Source organism: Pelophylax lessonae (assembly GCF_965119305.1).
Source record: "Pelophylax lessonae genome assembly, chromosome: 3".
Classification (NCBI taxonomy): Eukaryota; Metazoa; Chordata; class Amphibia; order Anura; family Ranidae; genus Pelophylax; species Pelophylax lessonae.
This window is the reverse complement of record NC_138770.1, coordinates 400388015-400407515: the sequence shown is the minus strand read 5'-3', so window position 1 is coordinate 400407515 and position 19501 is coordinate 400388015. Positions and strand designations below refer to the sequence as shown.

At 37.6% G+C, this 19501-nt stretch overlaps 1 protein-coding gene across 1 annotated transcript in view; it reads left to right on the top strand.

The window, feature by feature from the left end:
• The window catches only part of LAMA4 (laminin subunit alpha 4), a 159583-nt gene that overhangs the window by 94978 nt on the left and 45104 nt on the right, over window positions 1–19501 (top strand). The window contains exons 14-19 of the mRNA XM_082250251.1: window positions 8126–8242; window positions 10664–10812; window positions 14476–14617; window positions 16234–16330; window positions 16544–16648; window positions 17360–17545. Coding sequence (XP_082106377.1) covers window positions 8126–8242; window positions 10664–10812; window positions 14476–14617; window positions 16234–16330; window positions 16544–16648; window positions 17360–17545 — 796 coding nt within the window. The remainder of the gene's footprint in view (window positions 1–8125; window positions 8243–10663; window positions 10813–14475; window positions 14618–16233; window positions 16331–16543; window positions 16649–17359; window positions 17546–19501) is intronic.

Sequence of the window (19501 nt, the reverse complement as noted above, 5' to 3'; positions counted from 1 at the left end):
GTGTGTACGGGGCTTTAGTCTGTGAGAGAGGCAAAAAAAAAAAAAAAATAGGAAAACCCTTAGTGTCTTTTAATACACTGCTCAAAAAAAGTAAGGGAACACATTGAAAACACAACAGATCTCACAGGGAAAAATATCATGCTGGATATCTATGCTGATATGGACTAGGTAATGTGTAGGAAAGTAGGATGCCACATCATTTGATGGGAATGAAAGTTACTAACCTACAGAGAGCTGAATTCAAAGACACTATAAAAATCAAAGTGAAAAAAATATGCAGCAGGCTAGTCCATTTTGCTGAAATTTCATTGCAGCAACTCAAAATGGTACTCAGTAGTTTGTATGGCTCCCACATGCTTGTACGCATGCCTGACAACATCGGGGCATGCTCCTAATGAGACAACGGATTGTGTCCTGGGGTATTTCCTCCCAGATCTGGAGCAGGGCATCACTGAGCTGAACAGACTGAGGTGCAACCTGGCGGCATCAAATTGACCGAAAAATAATGTCCCAGAGGTGTTTTGTTGGATTTAGGTCAAGAGAGCATGGGGGCCATTTGATAATATCAATTCCTTCATCCTCCAGGAATTGGCTGCATACTCTCTCCACATGAGGCTGGGCATTGTCGTGCACTAGGAGGAACCCAGGACCCACTACTCCAGTGTAGGGTCTGACAATGGCTCCAAGGATTTCATCCAAATACCCAATGGCATTTAGGGGGCCATTGTCCAGCCTGTAGAGTAGAGGTCTGTGCTTCCTTCCATGGATATGTCTCCCCAGACCATCACTGATCCACCACCAAACCGGTCATGCTGAACGATGTTACAGACAGCATAACCTTTTCCACGACTTCTTCAGACCCTTTCACATCTGTCACATGTGCTCAGGGTGAACCTGCTCTCATCTGTGAAAAGCACAGGGCACCAGTGGCGGACCTGCAAATTCTGGTGTTCAATGGCAAATGCCAATCAAGCTCCACAGTGCCAGGCAGTGAGCACAGGGCCCACTAGAGGACTTTGGGCCCTCAGGCCACCCTCATGAAATCTGTTTCTGATTTTTTGGTCAGAGACATTCACACCAGTGGCCTGATGAAGGTCATTTTGTAGGACTCTGGCAGTGCTCATCCTGTTCCTCCTTTCTCAAAGGAGCAGATACTGATGGGTTAAGCACATTCTACAGCCCTTTCCAACTATCCTAGAGTAACTGCCTGTCTCCTGGAATCTCCTCCATGCTCTTGAGACAGTGCTGAGAGACACAGCAAACCTTCTGGCAATTACACATATTTGCCATCCTGGAGGATTTGAAATGCCTGTATAGTTTCTATAGGGTCCAGGTATTGCCTCATGCTACCAGTAGTGACACTGACCCTAGCCAAATGCAAAACTAGTGAAAAACAGTCAGAAAAGATGAAAAATGAGTAGGGGAAAAAATGTCATTGGCCTCCACCTGTAAAACCATTCATGATTTGGAGGTTGTCTCATTGTTGCCAATCTAGTGTACCTGTTGTTCATTTCATTAACACCAAAGCAACTGAAACTGATTAACAACCCCTTCTACAACTTAACTAACCAGATCAATATCCCAGGAGTTTAATTGACTTGATGCTATTCTCTGATTAAAAAGTGTTCCTTTAATTTTTTTGAGCAGTGTATATTTTCCATATGAATTTATTCTATTCAATATTCAAAACATGCATGTCTTTTATTCAGATAGATATTCATATTACATATAAATATTTTACATTTACTAAATCTCTTCTTTAGATATATTTTTTATATATTTATCTTGTACTAAGGATCACATTCGTTTTTTTATTATGATAAAAAATAATGTTTTTTTCCACATCATTAGGACTTTTATTATGATACAATTATGTTGTTTTCACAGCATTAGCACTTTAATGATTTCACAGTATAGAAGGTTTTATTAGACACCATGTAGATTTAAGCAGTGATAGTCTGAATATTTGCGTACAGCACTGTCACTTTTATAACATCATTTTTTGATTGAGAATTTCTTAATAGGATAGCAGCAGTACCAGATTAACAATAATTACCATCTGGGCGCGGTCACTCCTCTTGATTTTATTTAAGCGAGCCTTTCAGACTTTGGTGGTGGTGTTGATACACAGAATCACAATTCAAGGTGGTGGATGGTAGTGATATTCTCCACGAATAAAGGAACACATCACTTGTGGACTTTATATTTTCATTTAGTTAGAGCAACTTTATAAAGATTGCATGAGGTTTGTTGTTTGGGAGTTCAGACAGCTAATCCAGAAAGGAGAAAAGTACAATATAAAAAATAAAATTATTGTGCTTTATTAGCAAGCTAAAGAAACAAAATAAAGTGGCTGTAAAAAACACCCTGCATCAAAAAACATTTTTTAGCTTTAACAACAAAGGTGTGTATAAAATAATATAATGTCATTCCATTCAAGAAGGTATCACAGAGGATAGCAAAGAAGAAAAAATACATAATTTTACATCTTTTTAAATGTTCAAAGAAAAAAACAGTTCTACTCTTGGTAGTTCTCTCTGCCTCCCTATTTCTGCTCTTCTTGAGTCTTGCTAAAGGAGGAGATTGTGCCATAGTGTTGAAACCTTGCGGTGTTAGATCCTTATAAAATACCCATGTCTTCTGTCAGTAATGCACCATTTCAGGAATTAAAAATAAAAAAGCAAACAAGGGATATAACATACCGTAATTTCTAAATTAATGGAATGACGTATAATATTTAATTTTAAACAGGGAAACCACTAGGCTAATAGGCTGCAAGGCTATTATATATATATATATATATATATATATATATATATATATATATATATATTTAAAAATCTGTCATCATAATCTGGTCACATCATAGTCAGAAGTCAGCTATCTCTTTTTTCAGCATCCTTTTTGTGTGTTACTTGCACATTTAATCTTATGCCTTTAAAGCTAAAGCGGCTGATGATGTGTAAAAATAATTGTTTGCTCCTTTCCTTTATCTCTATGATTAAGCCGCAATGAGCAGGGTGAAATGCATTAGAGACAGGACTCAGGAGTAAGGATGATCGAACTTTTGAAAAGTTCGGTTTGGCCAGAACATCCGAACTTCCCGAAAGTTCGGCCCGGATTTCAGAACCCCATTGAAATCAATGGGACCCGAACTTCGGTAATCAAAAAACACCACATTTTAAGCCCTAAAACCCAATAAATGCCCCTAAAAAGTGCATAGGGTTCTGGGTCATGCCCCATTAACTATTAAACACACAAAAAAGTTCTTAAAAATTGTCATTTTTGATAAAAAAGCCAATTATTGAAAAAATTAAAAAAAAAAAGAGAGAGATTTTTTGATTTTGACTTTGGATTTAGTATCTGTGGGGTCTAAAAGGTGTGCCTGTGAAGTTTTAGCTCTGTAGCATGTCCAGAACCATGAAAAAAAAAAGATAATTTTTCAGTAGAACAGGGATGTGGGACCCTCCTTTAACACCTATATGATCTTTTTTTCTGGTTCTGGACATGCTACAGAGCTGAAACTTCACAGGTACACCTTTTAGACCCCCCAGACACAAAATCACACAAAAAAAGTTCTTAAAAATTGTCATTTTTGATAAAAAAAAGTCAATTATTGAAAAAAAAAAAAGATTTTTTGATTTTTACTTTGGATTTAGTATCTGGGGGGTCTAAAAAGTGTACATGTGAAGTTTCAGCTCTTTCGAGGCAGGCAAAACATCTGAACTTGTGTATAGTGGTGTATATACACACATCCATATATTTATATACACACCTAGACATATATAGGTGTGATAGTAGCAGAAATAAATGCTTGCGCTAATGAAATCATTTACAGTAATATATTTCTGCTACTATCACACCTATATATGGCTAGGTGTCTATATACATATAATTATGTGTGTATATATACCACTATACACAAGTTCAGATGTTTTGCCTGCCTCAAAAGAACCCCCAAAAATGCCAAAAAAAAACGCTAGCGTCAAAAAAAAAATGCCCAGGTGTGTTTTTGCTGGCATTTTTTGGGGGTTTTTGGAGGCAGGCAAAACATCAGAACCTGTGCACAGTACCACTATACACAAGTTCAGATGTTTTTCCTGACTGCAAAGAACCCAAAAAAATGCCTGCTATTAAACCGGCAAGGTGTTACAGCAGCGAAGCCAACCTCCTGTGCTGAAAGTTTTCTAATACAAACAATCTTTTTTTTATGGTTCTGGACATGCTACAGAGCTGAAACTTCACATGTACACTTTTTAGACCCCCCAGATCTGAAATCTAAAAATCAAAAAATCTCTTTTTTTTTTTTTAATATTTTTTCAATAATTGGCTTTTTTATCAAAAATTAAAATTTTTAAGAACTTTTTTTGTGTGATTTCGTGTCTGGGGGGTCTAAAAGGTGTACCTGTGAAGTTTCAGCTCTGTAGCATGTCCAGAACCAGAAAAAAAAATAGGATTGTATGTATTAGAAAACTTTCAGCTCAGGGGGTTAGCTTCTCTCCTCGGTTTTCACACCTTGCCGGTTTCAAAGCAGGCATTTTTTTGGGTTCTTTGCAGTCAGGAAAAACATCTGAACTTGTGTATAGTGGTACTGTGCACAAGTTCAAGTGCCAGCAAAAACACACCTGGGCATTTTTTTTTTGACGCTAGCGTTTTTTTTGGCATTTTTTGGGGTTCTTTTTAGGCAGGCAAAACATCTGAACTTGTGTATAGTGGTGTATATACACACATCCATATATTTATATACACACCTAGACATATATAGGTGTGATAGTAGCAGAAATATATTACTGTAAATGATTTCATTAGCGCAAGCATATATTTCTGCTACTATCACACCTATATATGTCTAGGTGTGTATATAAATATATGGATGTGTGTATATACACCATTATACACAAGTTCAGATGTTTTGCCTGCCTCCAAAACCCCCCAAAAAATGCCAGCAAAAACACACCTGGGCATTTTTTTTTTTTTTGATGCTAGCGTTTTTTTGGCATTTTTTTGGGTTCATTTGAGGCAGGCAAAACATCTGAACTTGTGTATAGTGGTATATATAGAAATATATTACTGTAAATGATTTCATTAGCGCAAGCATTTATTTCTGCTACTATCATACCTATATATGTCTAGGGGTATATATATACAGACATATATGTCTATATATACCCCCTATACACATGTTCAGTGTCTAGGGGTATATATACAGACATATATGTCTATATATACCCCCTATACACATGTTCAGATGTCATGTCTGACATCAAACATGTCCTCAAAAAATCACTGGCAGTGGCAGCCCCTGCAGCATAAAAAATGCTTGGCTGGTGAAAAGCCATATGGGTGTGCCGAAGCAATTCAGAGAAATGATCATTTCTCTATAGCGGTCACCCTGCTATGGAAGGGTTTTGTCACCCTGCCATAGCAGTCACTGCCAGTTAACCCTACACTACACTACGGTCCCCTGACACTTAACACTTTCCCTACAGAAACTAAATTTTTGAAGCTAACTTAAGTGTAAAGGAGCACTCTAACTACACTAGATATCCCTTTCCTGACACTAATAAATGCTAAATGACACTTTTCAAGTAAAATTAACAGAACTGCTTCCACTCTCTTCCATGTCCAGTATAACAATGCTAGGAATATGGCGGGGGCGATCTTATATACTGGGGGGCGTATTCACTAATGATTGGTCTAGGGACCCCCTAGTCACTCCAATCACATTCCTAGCATTCTCCTGCCCCCTCAATTGGCTTTGCTAATGGTTCTGGTCCAATCACGGGCTTTTAAAGCCCATTTCCTGAAGCATTGCATTTTGGTCGGTTCTGGTTGCCGAATTCCGAACTTTTTGGGCAAAAAGTTCTAAATTCGGCCGAACCTCGAACACCCAATGTTCGGGCCGAACCGATGGTGGACCCGAACCGTTCGATCATCCCTACTCAGGAGGAGCTCGAGGCTGAGGCCATTCACATTTCTTTTCACCTGTTGAGTTGGTGGTGTGCAGCATCTCTCATCCCCTCATACTTCCCTGCTTTCTGGATTAAGCATAAGACAGCCTGCACCTTTATATTTATGTGAAACAACAGATCCACCAGGGCACCTTGAGCAGTGCTCTAAGTAGTATTGGGCATAGTGAGCAATTGTTTTCTCTGTTAAAAAAAAATTAACCTCACTGTTATTAAAAAAGCCCCCTTTTTTTTAAAGCGGAGCCCCACCCAAAAAGGGATTTACCGCTTTAAGGCCTCCTCCCCTCACTTCTGTTTGTGAAATTGAGCTTTTGAGGAGAAGGGGGGAGCGAGGACCTGATTTTGACAAGTACCCGCCCCCGCTTTTGCTCCGTTCGCCTAGGCGATCCGAATGTTCTCCTCCCCCCCCTCCTGATGTCTTCTGGGACACATGACAGGTCCCAGGCAGGACCAGTCAAAGAGCGCAGCGCCAGTTGCGCATGCACGATGGGTCCCCAGCTGTAAAGCTGCAAGCAGGCGCCCGCGAGAGAGGACACAGGGAGAAAATGTATGAGGTGAGGACATTGCTATATCATGGGACAGGTGAGTGGCTGTTTATTAAAAATCAGCAACTACAGTTTTTGTAGCTGCTGACTTTTAATTTTCACTTAAAGTGGATGTAAACCTCATTCATGAAATTTAACCTGGGCACATATATCTATAGTGTTTTTATTATCTCTCTCCAAATCCCTAACTCCCTTTTCTTTGTGCTTCTCTGTTCCTCTGTTACCAGCATGATAACTTCTGACAAGTTCTCTGACACAGGAGATAAAAGCAGCTGGGCATTTGTTTCGGGGGGGGGGGGGTGCATAGAGATAGATTAACAGAGCGCTTTTCCATTCACAGCACAGCTCTGCATGTTTCTCCTTTCTCTGCCTATGTGAAGGGGGGGTGTGCCTTTCCTCCAATCAGCGGTCACACAGTGTATGCCAAGACTCCACACCCAGTGCTGGAACAGAAAGAAAAAATTCTAACACAATGTTCACTTTCTAAACAGTGTAGAAAGCTGAAGACAGCAAATATATAAATAAAATGTATGTAGGGAGATTTGTTTCATCTGTGTGCATCATCTGTTCACTTCACTGGGTATATATGAGGGTTTACATCCACTTGAAGAGACTGGAGCTCATCTTTAAGGTGTAGGAAAACTACTGAAACTTAAGCTGGATACACACTATACAACTTTTGTTGTTAGATTTCCTTTAGATTTACCTTCAACTATGTAGTGCAAGGGCCTGCCTGATTGCATACAAACTGAAAATGTGTAGATTTGACCTTATATGGTTTTGGTAAATCTAAAAGAAAAAAATCTAAAGACAATTGTATAGTGTGTATGGCCCATTAGCCTGCAGAATTTGCCCTCCTATGTTGGGTCTTTTGGTTGTTGAGAGGTGTTTTCTCCCCCACCCCCATGTGCAAGTCTTTGCAATTCCATAATACTACATATTAAAAGTTACTCTACATTTATTTGGTGCAGAGGAATCTTCCTGACACTCAGTGAACTGTAGAAGTGGCTTTGAGAAGCTATGAGACATCTTCAACACTGCAGAACAAGTCAAGTTAAATATGGCTAATTACTACTAACTTTTCCATGACCTGGATAAATGATAACCTTCACAGACACAAGGGATTTACATAGTCTGCCAAGACTAGATGCATAAGGGAAGACCTGCTTACTTGAAAGCCCAGCATGTTTTTTTTACTGATAAGTCACACTCCAATCATTCTTTATTTGTCAAATACAAATTATATACAGAATAAAAGAGCTTATATATATAAAAGACTCTTATATATATATATATAAGAGTCAATCAACTTAAAAAAAAAATGCTGTCAGTCTTATGTAGAAGTATTTCCAGTTGGTTGCTTTGGGTTTCTTCACATTTCACACTCCAATCAATCTATATTTTTAAAATACAAATGTTATACAGATTAAAAGAGATATATAACAATCAATAAACTTTGGAAAAACTAAAAAAAAAAAAAAAAAATGATATGTAGTCAGTCTTATACAAAAGTATTTCCAATTGGTTTCTTTGGGTTTCTGCACTTTAGCTCATTGATCCTAATAACCCTGTACGTTTTAACATCTTAATGAAATGTAAATTCCCCACTAGGAACGGATAACAATTGTGAATGAAGCAGCAACATCTACCAATGTTACCTTGAAGGAAGGATGGACAATATTAAATGAAACCCATGTGATCATCGAAGATATTAATGACATGATCAAGGTACAGTGATGTGAACCGAGTAGGTGAAAACTGGGACAAATACATGCATTCGCATCTTACGGGGCTCTGTAAAGTGTTAACAAATATTATAAGTATAGTATTAATGAACATTTGGACACCAGATGAGAATATATGTAAATATCAAATAAGACTTTTCTATGGCAAGCTCAGGTCTCGAGCATACCAAGTAACATCTTATTTGGTAAATACAGAGTGAGATACTGTAAATGCATGAACATGAGTTAGAACCATGTACATGGCTTACAAAACGTTATTACAAAACGTTAAAAGAAACATATTTTTATATATTATATAGTGTTATATGTATAGTGTTTTTCTGCATGTAGAAAGCAGGAGTAATGAGGATGAAAAGTGTGAGGTGAGAAAGGATAAAGTGAAGTGTTTATATTTAAACAGCTAATCATATGAAGTTCTATTTTTTTTTTTTTTAATATCCCCTACAAATGATTGGATGTTTGAAGTGTACATGGGGCACATTTTACTTTCTAAGTTGGTAAATCTATTTTCATTTTATTGCACCTATCCCTATGTCTTCCTCTATTTACTACAGTCAATTAGAGGAATTGTTTTTAATCAGTTGGACCTGACTGCTAGACCTGTGCTAGACCTGCATAGAGAGAAAAGAAGTTATGCACAGCTTGTATGCATGAAGGTAAAAAAAAAAAAATTCCGCATGCAGCTCCCCACCCCCCCCCCCCCCCAACAATACTCACCTGAGCCTGATCTTGATCCAGCTATGTGCATGAGAGTAGCTGCTCTCCCAGTTCTCTCTCTAATCACAGGCTCAGAAACAGCAGCAGGAGCCATCAGCCGCCGCTGCTATCAATCACAGCCAGTGGGAAGGGAGCAGGGGGTGGGGCTGAGCTTACAGATGCACAGTGTAGGGCTCGGAAGTGAGCATGCACAAGTGCCCCCATAGTGAGCAGCTTGCTAGGGGGGCACTCAGCAGGGGGGGGGAGCCCGGAGTGCCAGCGGGGGACCCAAGAAAAGGAGGATCTGGGCTGCTCTGTTTAAAAACTAGTGCACAGAGCAGGTAAGTATTGCATGTTTGGTATTTTTTAACAATAACATTATATCCTTTGGTATTACTTTAAGTTGAACTCTTTTACGTGTATATAAAATACTTTATTTTCATTTTGAATGCATAAGTGAGAAAAAAATATCTGAACATTTTAAGGAACCATGTAAAAATATAAAATATTCAAGCAATGACAGACCTAAAGTGTCAGTCCATCCAAAAAGTGATATTTTAAATATAATTGGAGTTTGGCAGGCAAAGTAAAGACATAAAGGAAGACACAAAAAGTAAAGACATAAAGGAAGACACAAACTTTATATATGTCGTGACTACTTTAACCGTGTGATCTCTCTGACTTAAATCCCAACTCTCTTCCTGTCCACCTGGGAGATTTGTATCCTCTCATGACCACCGTCTTTGTGTGTTCCTGCACTTCCCGTTTAATTAATCATAATATACTGTAGGTGTAGCCAGGTGCTGGGCTACAGCAATTTGTAGAAAGAGACATTGCTTTTAATCTTCTCTCCCTCTACTGAGATACTGATGATATGCTGCACCATTCTCCTTCTGGTCAGCAGTGGGATTGCTGACGCCAAGCAAGCCTATAGACTTCTTTGCAGAGTGTTGAAAATCCTGGGAGTTATAGTTTGTTCTTCTAGCGATGAGGGAGTTAGAGAGAGAGAGAGAGTACCTCTGCCTGAATATTAACCTACCAGCAGGAGACCATACCAGCAGAGGTTTGAGCCTGAGACTGGGAGTGAGGACACCCAGGGGCATCACAGCACTGAACACAGCACTTGCACCACCGCTGCAGGGAGACTGGAGTGTTCACTCACCCTCTGCATCCAACCACTGATCACCGGGAGATTTTAGGGAGAGACCCAGAGGGCCCCTCTTCTACAGCAAGAAATCATCACAGCGTCCCAGGGACTGGTGAGAGAGCTATTCAAGTGCACCCAATCTACACTGCACCATACTGGGTACTAAATATTACATCCAGTAATTTTCTGTGATATTGTTTGGTTGTACACTCAACCTAGTATGTTAAAGGGGCTGAGGTTTTTTGGAAAAGGTTGTGGCAAAGAACAAGGGGCCCATCCTAATTAGCAGCTCCTCCGGGGAAGGTTGCGCTACATATTAAAAAAAGTACAACAGGAAGAATGGAAATCCTCATATGATTACATTAAGTAGACCAAAGAACTTAAGCCTAGAGACCTAACTAACAGAGTCATTGAGAAATATTAGAAATGATCAAGTGGTTTAAATATTCAGCATCTATCAAAAATTGAAATATAGGTTTTGTGTGGACTGGCCCTTTAGGATTATAGTAAAATAAGTATTTTGATAATAACTATTTATATTGACTTTCATTTTTAACATAGAACATGTCTGGTCACCATGCTGAAATAGATGGAGCTAACAATGAACTGCAGGAGAGAATAGCCAATTTATCTGGCAATGCTGAAGACCTAGTTCGGCAGGCTGTAGATCATGCACTTGTACTTCAAAGGCAAGCTGATGGGCTGAAAAGGTAAGACAACACAACACTAGAATCTTCATTAGATTAAGCTGATTTTTTATTATACAAACCTACAAGAATGGTCTGGATATAGTATAGCAGACTGCACAGGATAGTTGCATTATAGCCACCATAGTTCATTAATAAAATTATATTATATATTAATATATTATATTATTATATTGTTATATTATAACATTAAGTAATATTTTATATATTAGATATGCTGTTTTTTAAAGCCCAACTCCTGGGGGAATTTTTTTTTTATTATTTTAGCATAGAGAAGGAAATGGTTAGAGCTTCTGTTACTTTTTTTGTCATCTGTGTCCCTATCCGAGAGATTTCCCTCACTTGTTGTCAGTACAGTAAGTAATAAGAAATCTCTGCATTGTGTAAAAACGCTCCAAAGTAGACACAGCAACAATGGTGCCGTCTGTTGTCTGTTAACTACAGCACCCACTACTTACAGGCTTGAAGGCGCTACTGTATTTATTGGGCTAGGCTTCTTGCATTTTGAACAGACAAAAATAAATCACAATAAATATAATTATTAAAAGAATAAGAAAAAATAAACAAAAATCAAAGATAAAAACAATTGTAGTTAATGCCCTACACAGTACCCTATTCTAGCAACTGGAACGCTGTAAGGGTATCCCATATTTGGCTCATTGACCTGTAAAATTACTTTCTTTTGCTCAAAATCTTACCTCCTAAATACTCATGCCACTATTGAAAATCTAGAGATCTGCGTGAATTTAACGGACAATTGCGCAGTCGTGCGACGCTGTACCCAAATGAAATTAACGTCCTTTTTTTCCCACAAACAGAGCTTTCTTTTGGGGGTATTTGATCACCCGTGCGATTTTTACTTTTTGTGCTGTAAACAAAAAAAAGCGACAATTTTGAAAAAATAAAAATATTTTTCAAATTTTTTTTATATGAAATTCCCCCCCCCCCCCAAAAAAAGTAAAATTTTTTTAACATTTTAGGCCAATTTGTTTTCTGCTACATGTGTTTGGTAAAAAAAATCGCAATAAGCGTATTTTGATAGGTTTGCGCAAAAGTTATTGCGTTTACTAAATAAGGGAAAGATTTTTGTCATTTTTATTGTTTTTTTTTAACGAGTAATGGCGGTGATCTGCGTTTTTTTTTTTTGTGGGACTGCGACATTGTGGCGGACAGATCAAACCCTTGACTGACATTTTTGACACTTTTGGGAGTATCAGTGACATTACTACAGTAATCAGTGCTATACATATTCACTGTTACTGTAAAAATTACACTGGCAGGGAAGGGGTTAACTTTATTGGTGATGCAGGGGTTAAGTGTGTCCCTAGGGGCGTGCTTCTAACTGTAAAGGGGTGTGGCTAGTGATGTAACCACAGAGACATACGATCCTACATAGCAAGATCGTATGATCTCTGCAGTTATATCAGGGAGAATGACAGGCGGCTTTGTTTACATTAGCCGCCTGCCTTTCTCCCTCTGCATCTCCCTCTGGGAGATCGCGAGTGACCGGCGGACATCGGGTCCGCCGGTCACACGCGCGCACATGTTACGTCACTTTGCCTGTACGGGGCTGACCGCCGCAGTAAATAGTCGTGCGGCGGTCGGCAAGTGGTAAAAGAAAAAAGGTAGTCAGCCAAGTGATAAGTCATGGATTAACTGTAACTTGCAGTTTACAAAACAGGTGCAACGATGAAAGTAATAATGCAAATCAGGTTTAAGATGACAAAGAGCATTCATACACTGCAAAATAATACAAAACAGATTATGAAAGGAGCACATATTTAGACTCTTCACAGCAATGTCTCTGTGGTTCAATCATGGTAATGTGGCTGCATAGCATAGTCTCTATAAGGCTCTATAACATCAAAGAATCTAGCTCAGAACAACTTGAGCGTCTTGCTCAGTGAATGCAGGCTAGATCAGGAAACACAGGTAGAAAACTGGAAAGATCCAAGGACTGAGAACAAAGATGCTCCCCACAGTAGCTGGGTCTTCCAGAGAAGGTACAAGCTATTAGGCTCCAGCCTGGCTGTCCTTAGACTGGTTCTGACAGTGGTGGGTCCCTCAACTTGCTGTATATCACTTGCCTAGCTATCACCACCTCATCAGGTGTGGTCTCTGAACTGCTAAGGGAGGGATGCTGAGGAATGTATCTAATCTGGCATGTCCAGGAACCAAGGAAGTTGAGGGGAAATAGAGTTAAGCCTAAACATTTTTTACCCTTATGCATTCCTTGTATCACCCCCCCCCCCTCAGTATCTCCTTGCACACCCCCTTTTACTTACCTGAGCACTCATTCAATCTAGTGCTGAGCCCATCTGCAGCATCCGGAGCAATTGGCTCCCACTGCTGTCATTAAAAACCACTGACGAGGGAGCTGTCTGTGCCGCATGAAAGTAGCCACCATAGAAAGTGGGGACCCGAGATGGGGAGGTTCAGGGCCACTCTGTGCAATTGCACAGAGTATGTAAGTATAAACCTGTTTATTCTTTTCTTAAATGTATATACAATCACTTTGCGTCTGTGTCCCAGCATGGGGAGTAAACGGGCGCTTTGCTACAGTGCTAAGAAAGCAATAATATGTCCCCTAAGAATGGCTTTAATGCGTCAAAATAATGGTGGGTTATGTTTCTGCATTTGATTATTCCTAACAAGCTTGTGTATCTTCATGATTAAGAATTCCTTAAAAGCTGTTCTCTTACAGAACAATTGGAAATCTCCATCTAGACCCCTTCCCACCTTTCTTAAACCAAATGACATATAATTTGAGGTGTGATTTGAAAAGATTATATTATAACCTGTGTTATAATTACCACTTCACTCTTCGTTACACTATTGTTTTAATTTACTAAAGGTAAATAGACGGTTTACTTTGCAAGAACATTTTCACTTTGCAAATTAAATTTCCTTAGCTTATTGGATGAGGTAATGTTCTGCTCACTGCCATCATCCATTTATAGTATCTCACAAAAGTTAGTACAATCTCACATTTTTGTAAATATTTTTATTAACACTTTTCATGTGACAACACTGAAGAAATGACACTTTACTACAATGTAAAGTAGTGAATGTACAGCTTGTATAACAGTGTAAATTTGCTGTCTCCTCAAAATAACTCAACACACAGCCATTCATGTCTAAACCGCTGGCAGTAAAAGTGAGTACACCTCTAAGTGAAAATGTCCACATTGGGCCAATTTAGCCATTTTCTCTCCCCGGCTATTTAGCATTCTTTACAAATGTAATTTTTTCCAAATTCACTAAGCTAAGGAAAATTCCCTTCCAAAGTAAAAATTGCATTGCAAAGTAAACAGCTCATTTGTCTTTAGTAAATACACCTCTATATTTCTGTTTTGAGTAAACCCCTTCCATTTTCCTAAGATGAACTGAATTATGTTAATATCCTATATTAAAATTAAATCTCCTGTTGCCAGCACCATTATCTTTTATTTAGTAAGCAAAATTCTTCCCAGTGAGATCAGAACGAAACAAAATACTGTGGTTGAAATTAGGTTTTAAAACAGAATTAATTCTAAAGATTTTATTTATAAGGAAATAGTAAAGAATATTTTAATTATAGATTAGACTTGATTGAATTTCTTAGACAGGTTTTATTTTCAGGGAGAAACATTTATAGTCTTTAAACTATAATTTTCCCAATAACAGTGACTTGAAGAACGTTGACACAAATGGATTGGTCCAAAAAGCTCTTGAAGCCTCCAATGTGTATGAGAAAATTGTAACTCTTGTTGAAGATTCCAATGAGACATCTGTTATAGCTGCGAATGCTGCTGACAGAGCTAAAGATGTAAGTCACAATGATTTCCACTGTTTACTCAATCCCTGTTGCTATCAGCACCTGTTCCTAAGCATTCCATGACTGTGATCTTGTGGTTCTCGGGTGTTAATGTCAGGCCATTTATCCACATTGCTCTGCAGTGAACTTTTAATTAATGTGTTGATTATGCAGTCTATGGAGATGTTTCTTTCCTCTTTGGAACAAAGCCTGCATTGTATCTGTGTACCATGGACTAAAGTGCAATAGAGTGAGGGGGAATTAAGACTTTATTTTTATGCTGCAAAAATATGAAATCAGTCCTAAAGAAGGTGTGTCTAAACTGGGCACTGATAGGGAGGAGCAGGAGTTACAAACACAAACTCATATTTAAAGACTTTCCTATCTGACAGGGACATCTTTGTCATATGTCACGTCCTAAATCAGTGGTGTCCAACCTGCCTACGGGCTGCATGTAGCCCAAGACGGATATGAATGCGATCCAACACAAAATGAAAAACTTACTTAAAATATTGATTTTTGGGGGAGGATTTTTTTTTAAAAAATGCATTTACCTTTAGCGAACACATGCAGTTGAAGAAAAAATTAAAGTCTCCTTGCTGAACTTTTATAAGTTTTATCTTCCCAAAGAAAAATCTCCCACTTTTCACAATCACGCCTTATTCATGTAATCAATTTTTGGCAGCACCTATATTTGTGACCAACTATTTTCAAGGATGAAGCAAATGAAGGGCAAAATTAGAACCAAAATATCAGATGAGCACCTTGAGATTTCATGGAGAACTGCTACTAAATCCATCGAACCACATAATCAATGTCAAATATTGCATTCATTTTTTTTTTTTTTGCCTTCTTTTACTTTTCTTCTACTTTTTTTTTTAATTAAAGTTTTATTTCTTAGATAGGTACATTAACTACAGTATATCAATAACTTGACATGTATCAAAGTAACTTGCGATCTGCCTGACTTTTTCTACTTATCAGCTTTCCCTATTGTTAGTGTATTTTATGTGTGGCCCAAGTCCATTTGCCTTCTTCCAATTTGGCCTAAGAAGGTCAAAAGGTTGGCCACCCCTGTCCTAAGCAGACATGAAAGTGGTGTGTAGGCTATGCTTTATCGAATTAAGACATAGTTCAACATTTTAAGGATTGATTAAAAAAATTTAACTTTAAAAAAATTGTCAAAGTCTGATGCATCAAGGTTTAAGCCCCATTTGAAGTCACCTACCTTTTTGTCTTTTTATAGCTCTATATCTCATCATCTCAATCATATAATATAAATTGTGACTGCTTTCTGCTTGCAAATGACCTAAAATACCATCTGATCTTTCCATTTGCACCAGACAGATTGTTAAATATCTTTATCTGTTTTTGTCTTTTAATCTTATTTTCCTGCATGTTGAGCAAAGGACAAACTGCTTGAGGAGCCAGCACTTGTAGCTGGGTGTGCAGAGAAACTGACTCTGCAGTGAAGAATTTGTATTATTTGGTAGACAGTACGCTTAAACATACCAAATACTGTATATTTTTGCACCTGTGATCTTTTTTAAATACAAATATAATACTTCCCGAGATTAGAACTGCAGCTTGTTTCAAATACTCAAGTAAATGTGTAAATATCCTTCCAGGCTGTGGATGGTATCGATAACCAAGTTACCTACCAGACAGGAGAAAGTGATCGACTTTTTTCTCAAGCTAACAACCTCAGAAACGCAGAGATTATCAGTAAGTACATGATTAGAACTTACTATAACACACTCTTATGACTATTGCTTTAAAGTAGCATAAAATATACTTTTCTACCAGGTTAAATGTGCTTGGATGTTATTAGAACAAGTTATCTAACACATAGTTGGTGTTGAAAATATCAAATAAAATATTCCTTTGTGATTGTTTTGCTAATTTCTTGTAAATTGACTCATAAATCTTGTAATTTAGGTTTAACTGAGGCCAGAAAACGTGTTGATGCTGCTGCCTCTAGAAAAATGTCCTTGAGTGACAGGTTGGCAAATGTTATTGATCAACTCCAACTAACAGATGACGGTAAGTGGGGCACATCTGACTATGTTTTAAAGTAAATCCATATATACTGTAAGTATTGCTGCTAAACATCAAGGACATGCTTACTTTCTTAAGTGCATAATGGAAGTTTAATGTTTACAACACTATGTTCACTTACTAAAGGAAAATGTTGACTTAGTCAGTAAGATGAAGCTGTGTTCATTTCAATCATCTAATGATTTTACTCATCCAAGTAAAATCCTGTTACTTTTTTTTTTCCTTGTCAAAACTGGCAAGATATCTTGTTCAATTAGGGAAATAAAGGTCAATGGTTCAAAACTAATGCATGCACTTATTTTATTCTAAGACAAAGCAACAAAACAATATTGTGTGACTTCTTTCTTCCCTCAAAAACTGCATGTTCCGGAATCATTAAGAATAAGTTGAGTAAAAGCTATTGTCTTCTTTTTCTATTTTTTTTAAAAATGTTTTTCCTAAAATTATCTCAATAATACTGGGCTTGCATTGTTCTCGTTGTTCTCCCTGCTGGGAAACTAAAGAACTAGGAGACTGTAGTAAATGAAAATGTAGTAGCAAAAGCAATTTTCATTTACAGTAAATTTTACCTGAGGACTACCACTAATGCAATCAGTTGCTTCTTTCTATGGTCTAATGCAATGATATCTTTCAACTATTCTCTGCATAAATCCAAATTCCAGGTATGATTTTCCATTGCTTGCACTTTTTACACAGATGAAACCAGAAAACGTCTTGAAAAGTCAAAACTAACAGCAGATAAAGCTCTAAATATTTCTACTATGGTGACGGAGATGACAGACCCAATGTCAAAAAATGCAAACATGTGGAAAGAAGAATTAAGCAATTCAGGTTTTGATGCTTCTGCTTACAACTCAGTTGTAAATGTAGCTGGAGAAACAGGTAAGCAATTGTCTTCCTGAACATGGTGCTCAAGCCAATAATCTCTAATATTTTACCAATTTAACTAAATAACATGTATAAAAGAAAAGCCCGACATATCACAAGCTTATTTAATAGGAACACTGATGATACACAATGTACAGCAACCCTTTGCAAACAACTACATTTTTGTTTAACATAATAATGTTGGTTAAAGATGAATTGTGATTGGTTTCTGTGGGCTCCAAAACGTTGTACTTTGCTTTTGGCCTTATCAGGTAGATCCAAAAGGCACAAATAAAATCAAACCAAATTTATACCAGGAGTTGCAGTGGATGAATGCTTGAATAAACATAAATTGACAGCTCAGCATAATAAATACTTGATGTATTGGTTATGGGCATAAAAAAAAAACACTAAACCCTAGGCAGAACGCAGGCACAAAACAACTAGATGCCAGAAGTAAATATGGCAAAAAGACCAATTGATGCAGAGTACAAGTACCAAACAACTAGATGCTAATCTATTCATCTCCATGACATAATTGCATTTACATATGACACACCAACCATATCACTTGTTTAAGAGTCATATTGTTACCTATATACTTCCTTAGATATTTGCTGGCTGTAGTAAGCTATATTCAGACTTTACTTCATACAACTGTTTGTCAACCAATATTTTTATTATGCTATTAACATATTGATTCACAGCTATAAATTACATGGAGCCACAATCTTAAAAAAAAGGTATGAAACAGAAAACTAGATGCTAGGAAAACATGGGTACAACATCCAGAAGTTTCCAGGCACAAATTCTTTGAAATACCAGATATTTGACAGGTACAAAAAATCTAGATGCCAAAGTAAATACTGGCACAATATCCAGAATATGCTAGTGAGAACAAGTGCCAGATTTATAAAGGGGCACAAAGGGCAATTGCCCCCTGTCAGAGGTGGCACCAGACTTACTTTATAAAAAATGTAAACTTATTTTGTCCCAAAACTTCAGTAGTGTGTTTGTTGAGGGTATTGTCAAGTTTGCAGCCTTTGCCAAACTCCGATCATGTCTCACTCCATCTTAACAGGCAGTTTGATTACATGATGAAGGGCTTGCTGACACTTTCTTAAGTGTTAATGTAGCTTCTAGAATATATTTGAACATGATGGCCTTTATTTGTTTGGGAAAAAAGGTTATTCAGCAAATTGGCACTGATAAAGAATTATCTGGAAACCGTGATAACCTATGAAAGATGATATGCTCTGTGCCTACTGGTTGTCGAGAGCAGTGCCCTCAAGATGTTACAGTTTGATGAGTTAGTTAAGTTTGCAGATGGTAAGTGCAGGTCGAAAGAATATTTGTAAACATTATAGTGTGCTGCATACTTGTGATGTATCACAATTGTGATTGTGATGTACATCACAATTGGGATGTATTCCAATCACCTGTGTAATGTGTATTCTTAGTCAATGAAATTGAGAAAAAAAATCTGAAAAATGCAATTTATCATTCATTTCAGTTCCTTTTTTTATTTGTCATAAAATTTCTATGTTGAGGAGCCCCAACACTTGAAGTGCCCTGGGCCCGCCAAGGTCTAAATCCAGCACTGGGGACCATACAGCACATAGCTAGTTGTGGTGCCAGGAACAATAAAGATAAAACTACAACACATCTGGGAGTGTGTCCCAACATAATAGAGACTAGAAGTCATAACAAAAGCTACTCAGAACAATTTATCTGCTTTTTTTCATATTTTGGGAAATATTTGAATAATCTAGAAAATGCTGTATTGTAAAAATAAATCATTTCCTTGAAAGAATTATATGCGCAATTCAATGTTTTCAGTAAAGGAGAGTGCAATTTCTTTGCTTAAGAGAGTGACGTTGATTTTCATCATCCTTTTTTCTATTTTTTTACCAATCTACCTACTTTTCGCCTTTCTATACATACTTCTGCATTACAAATTTCCATGTACTT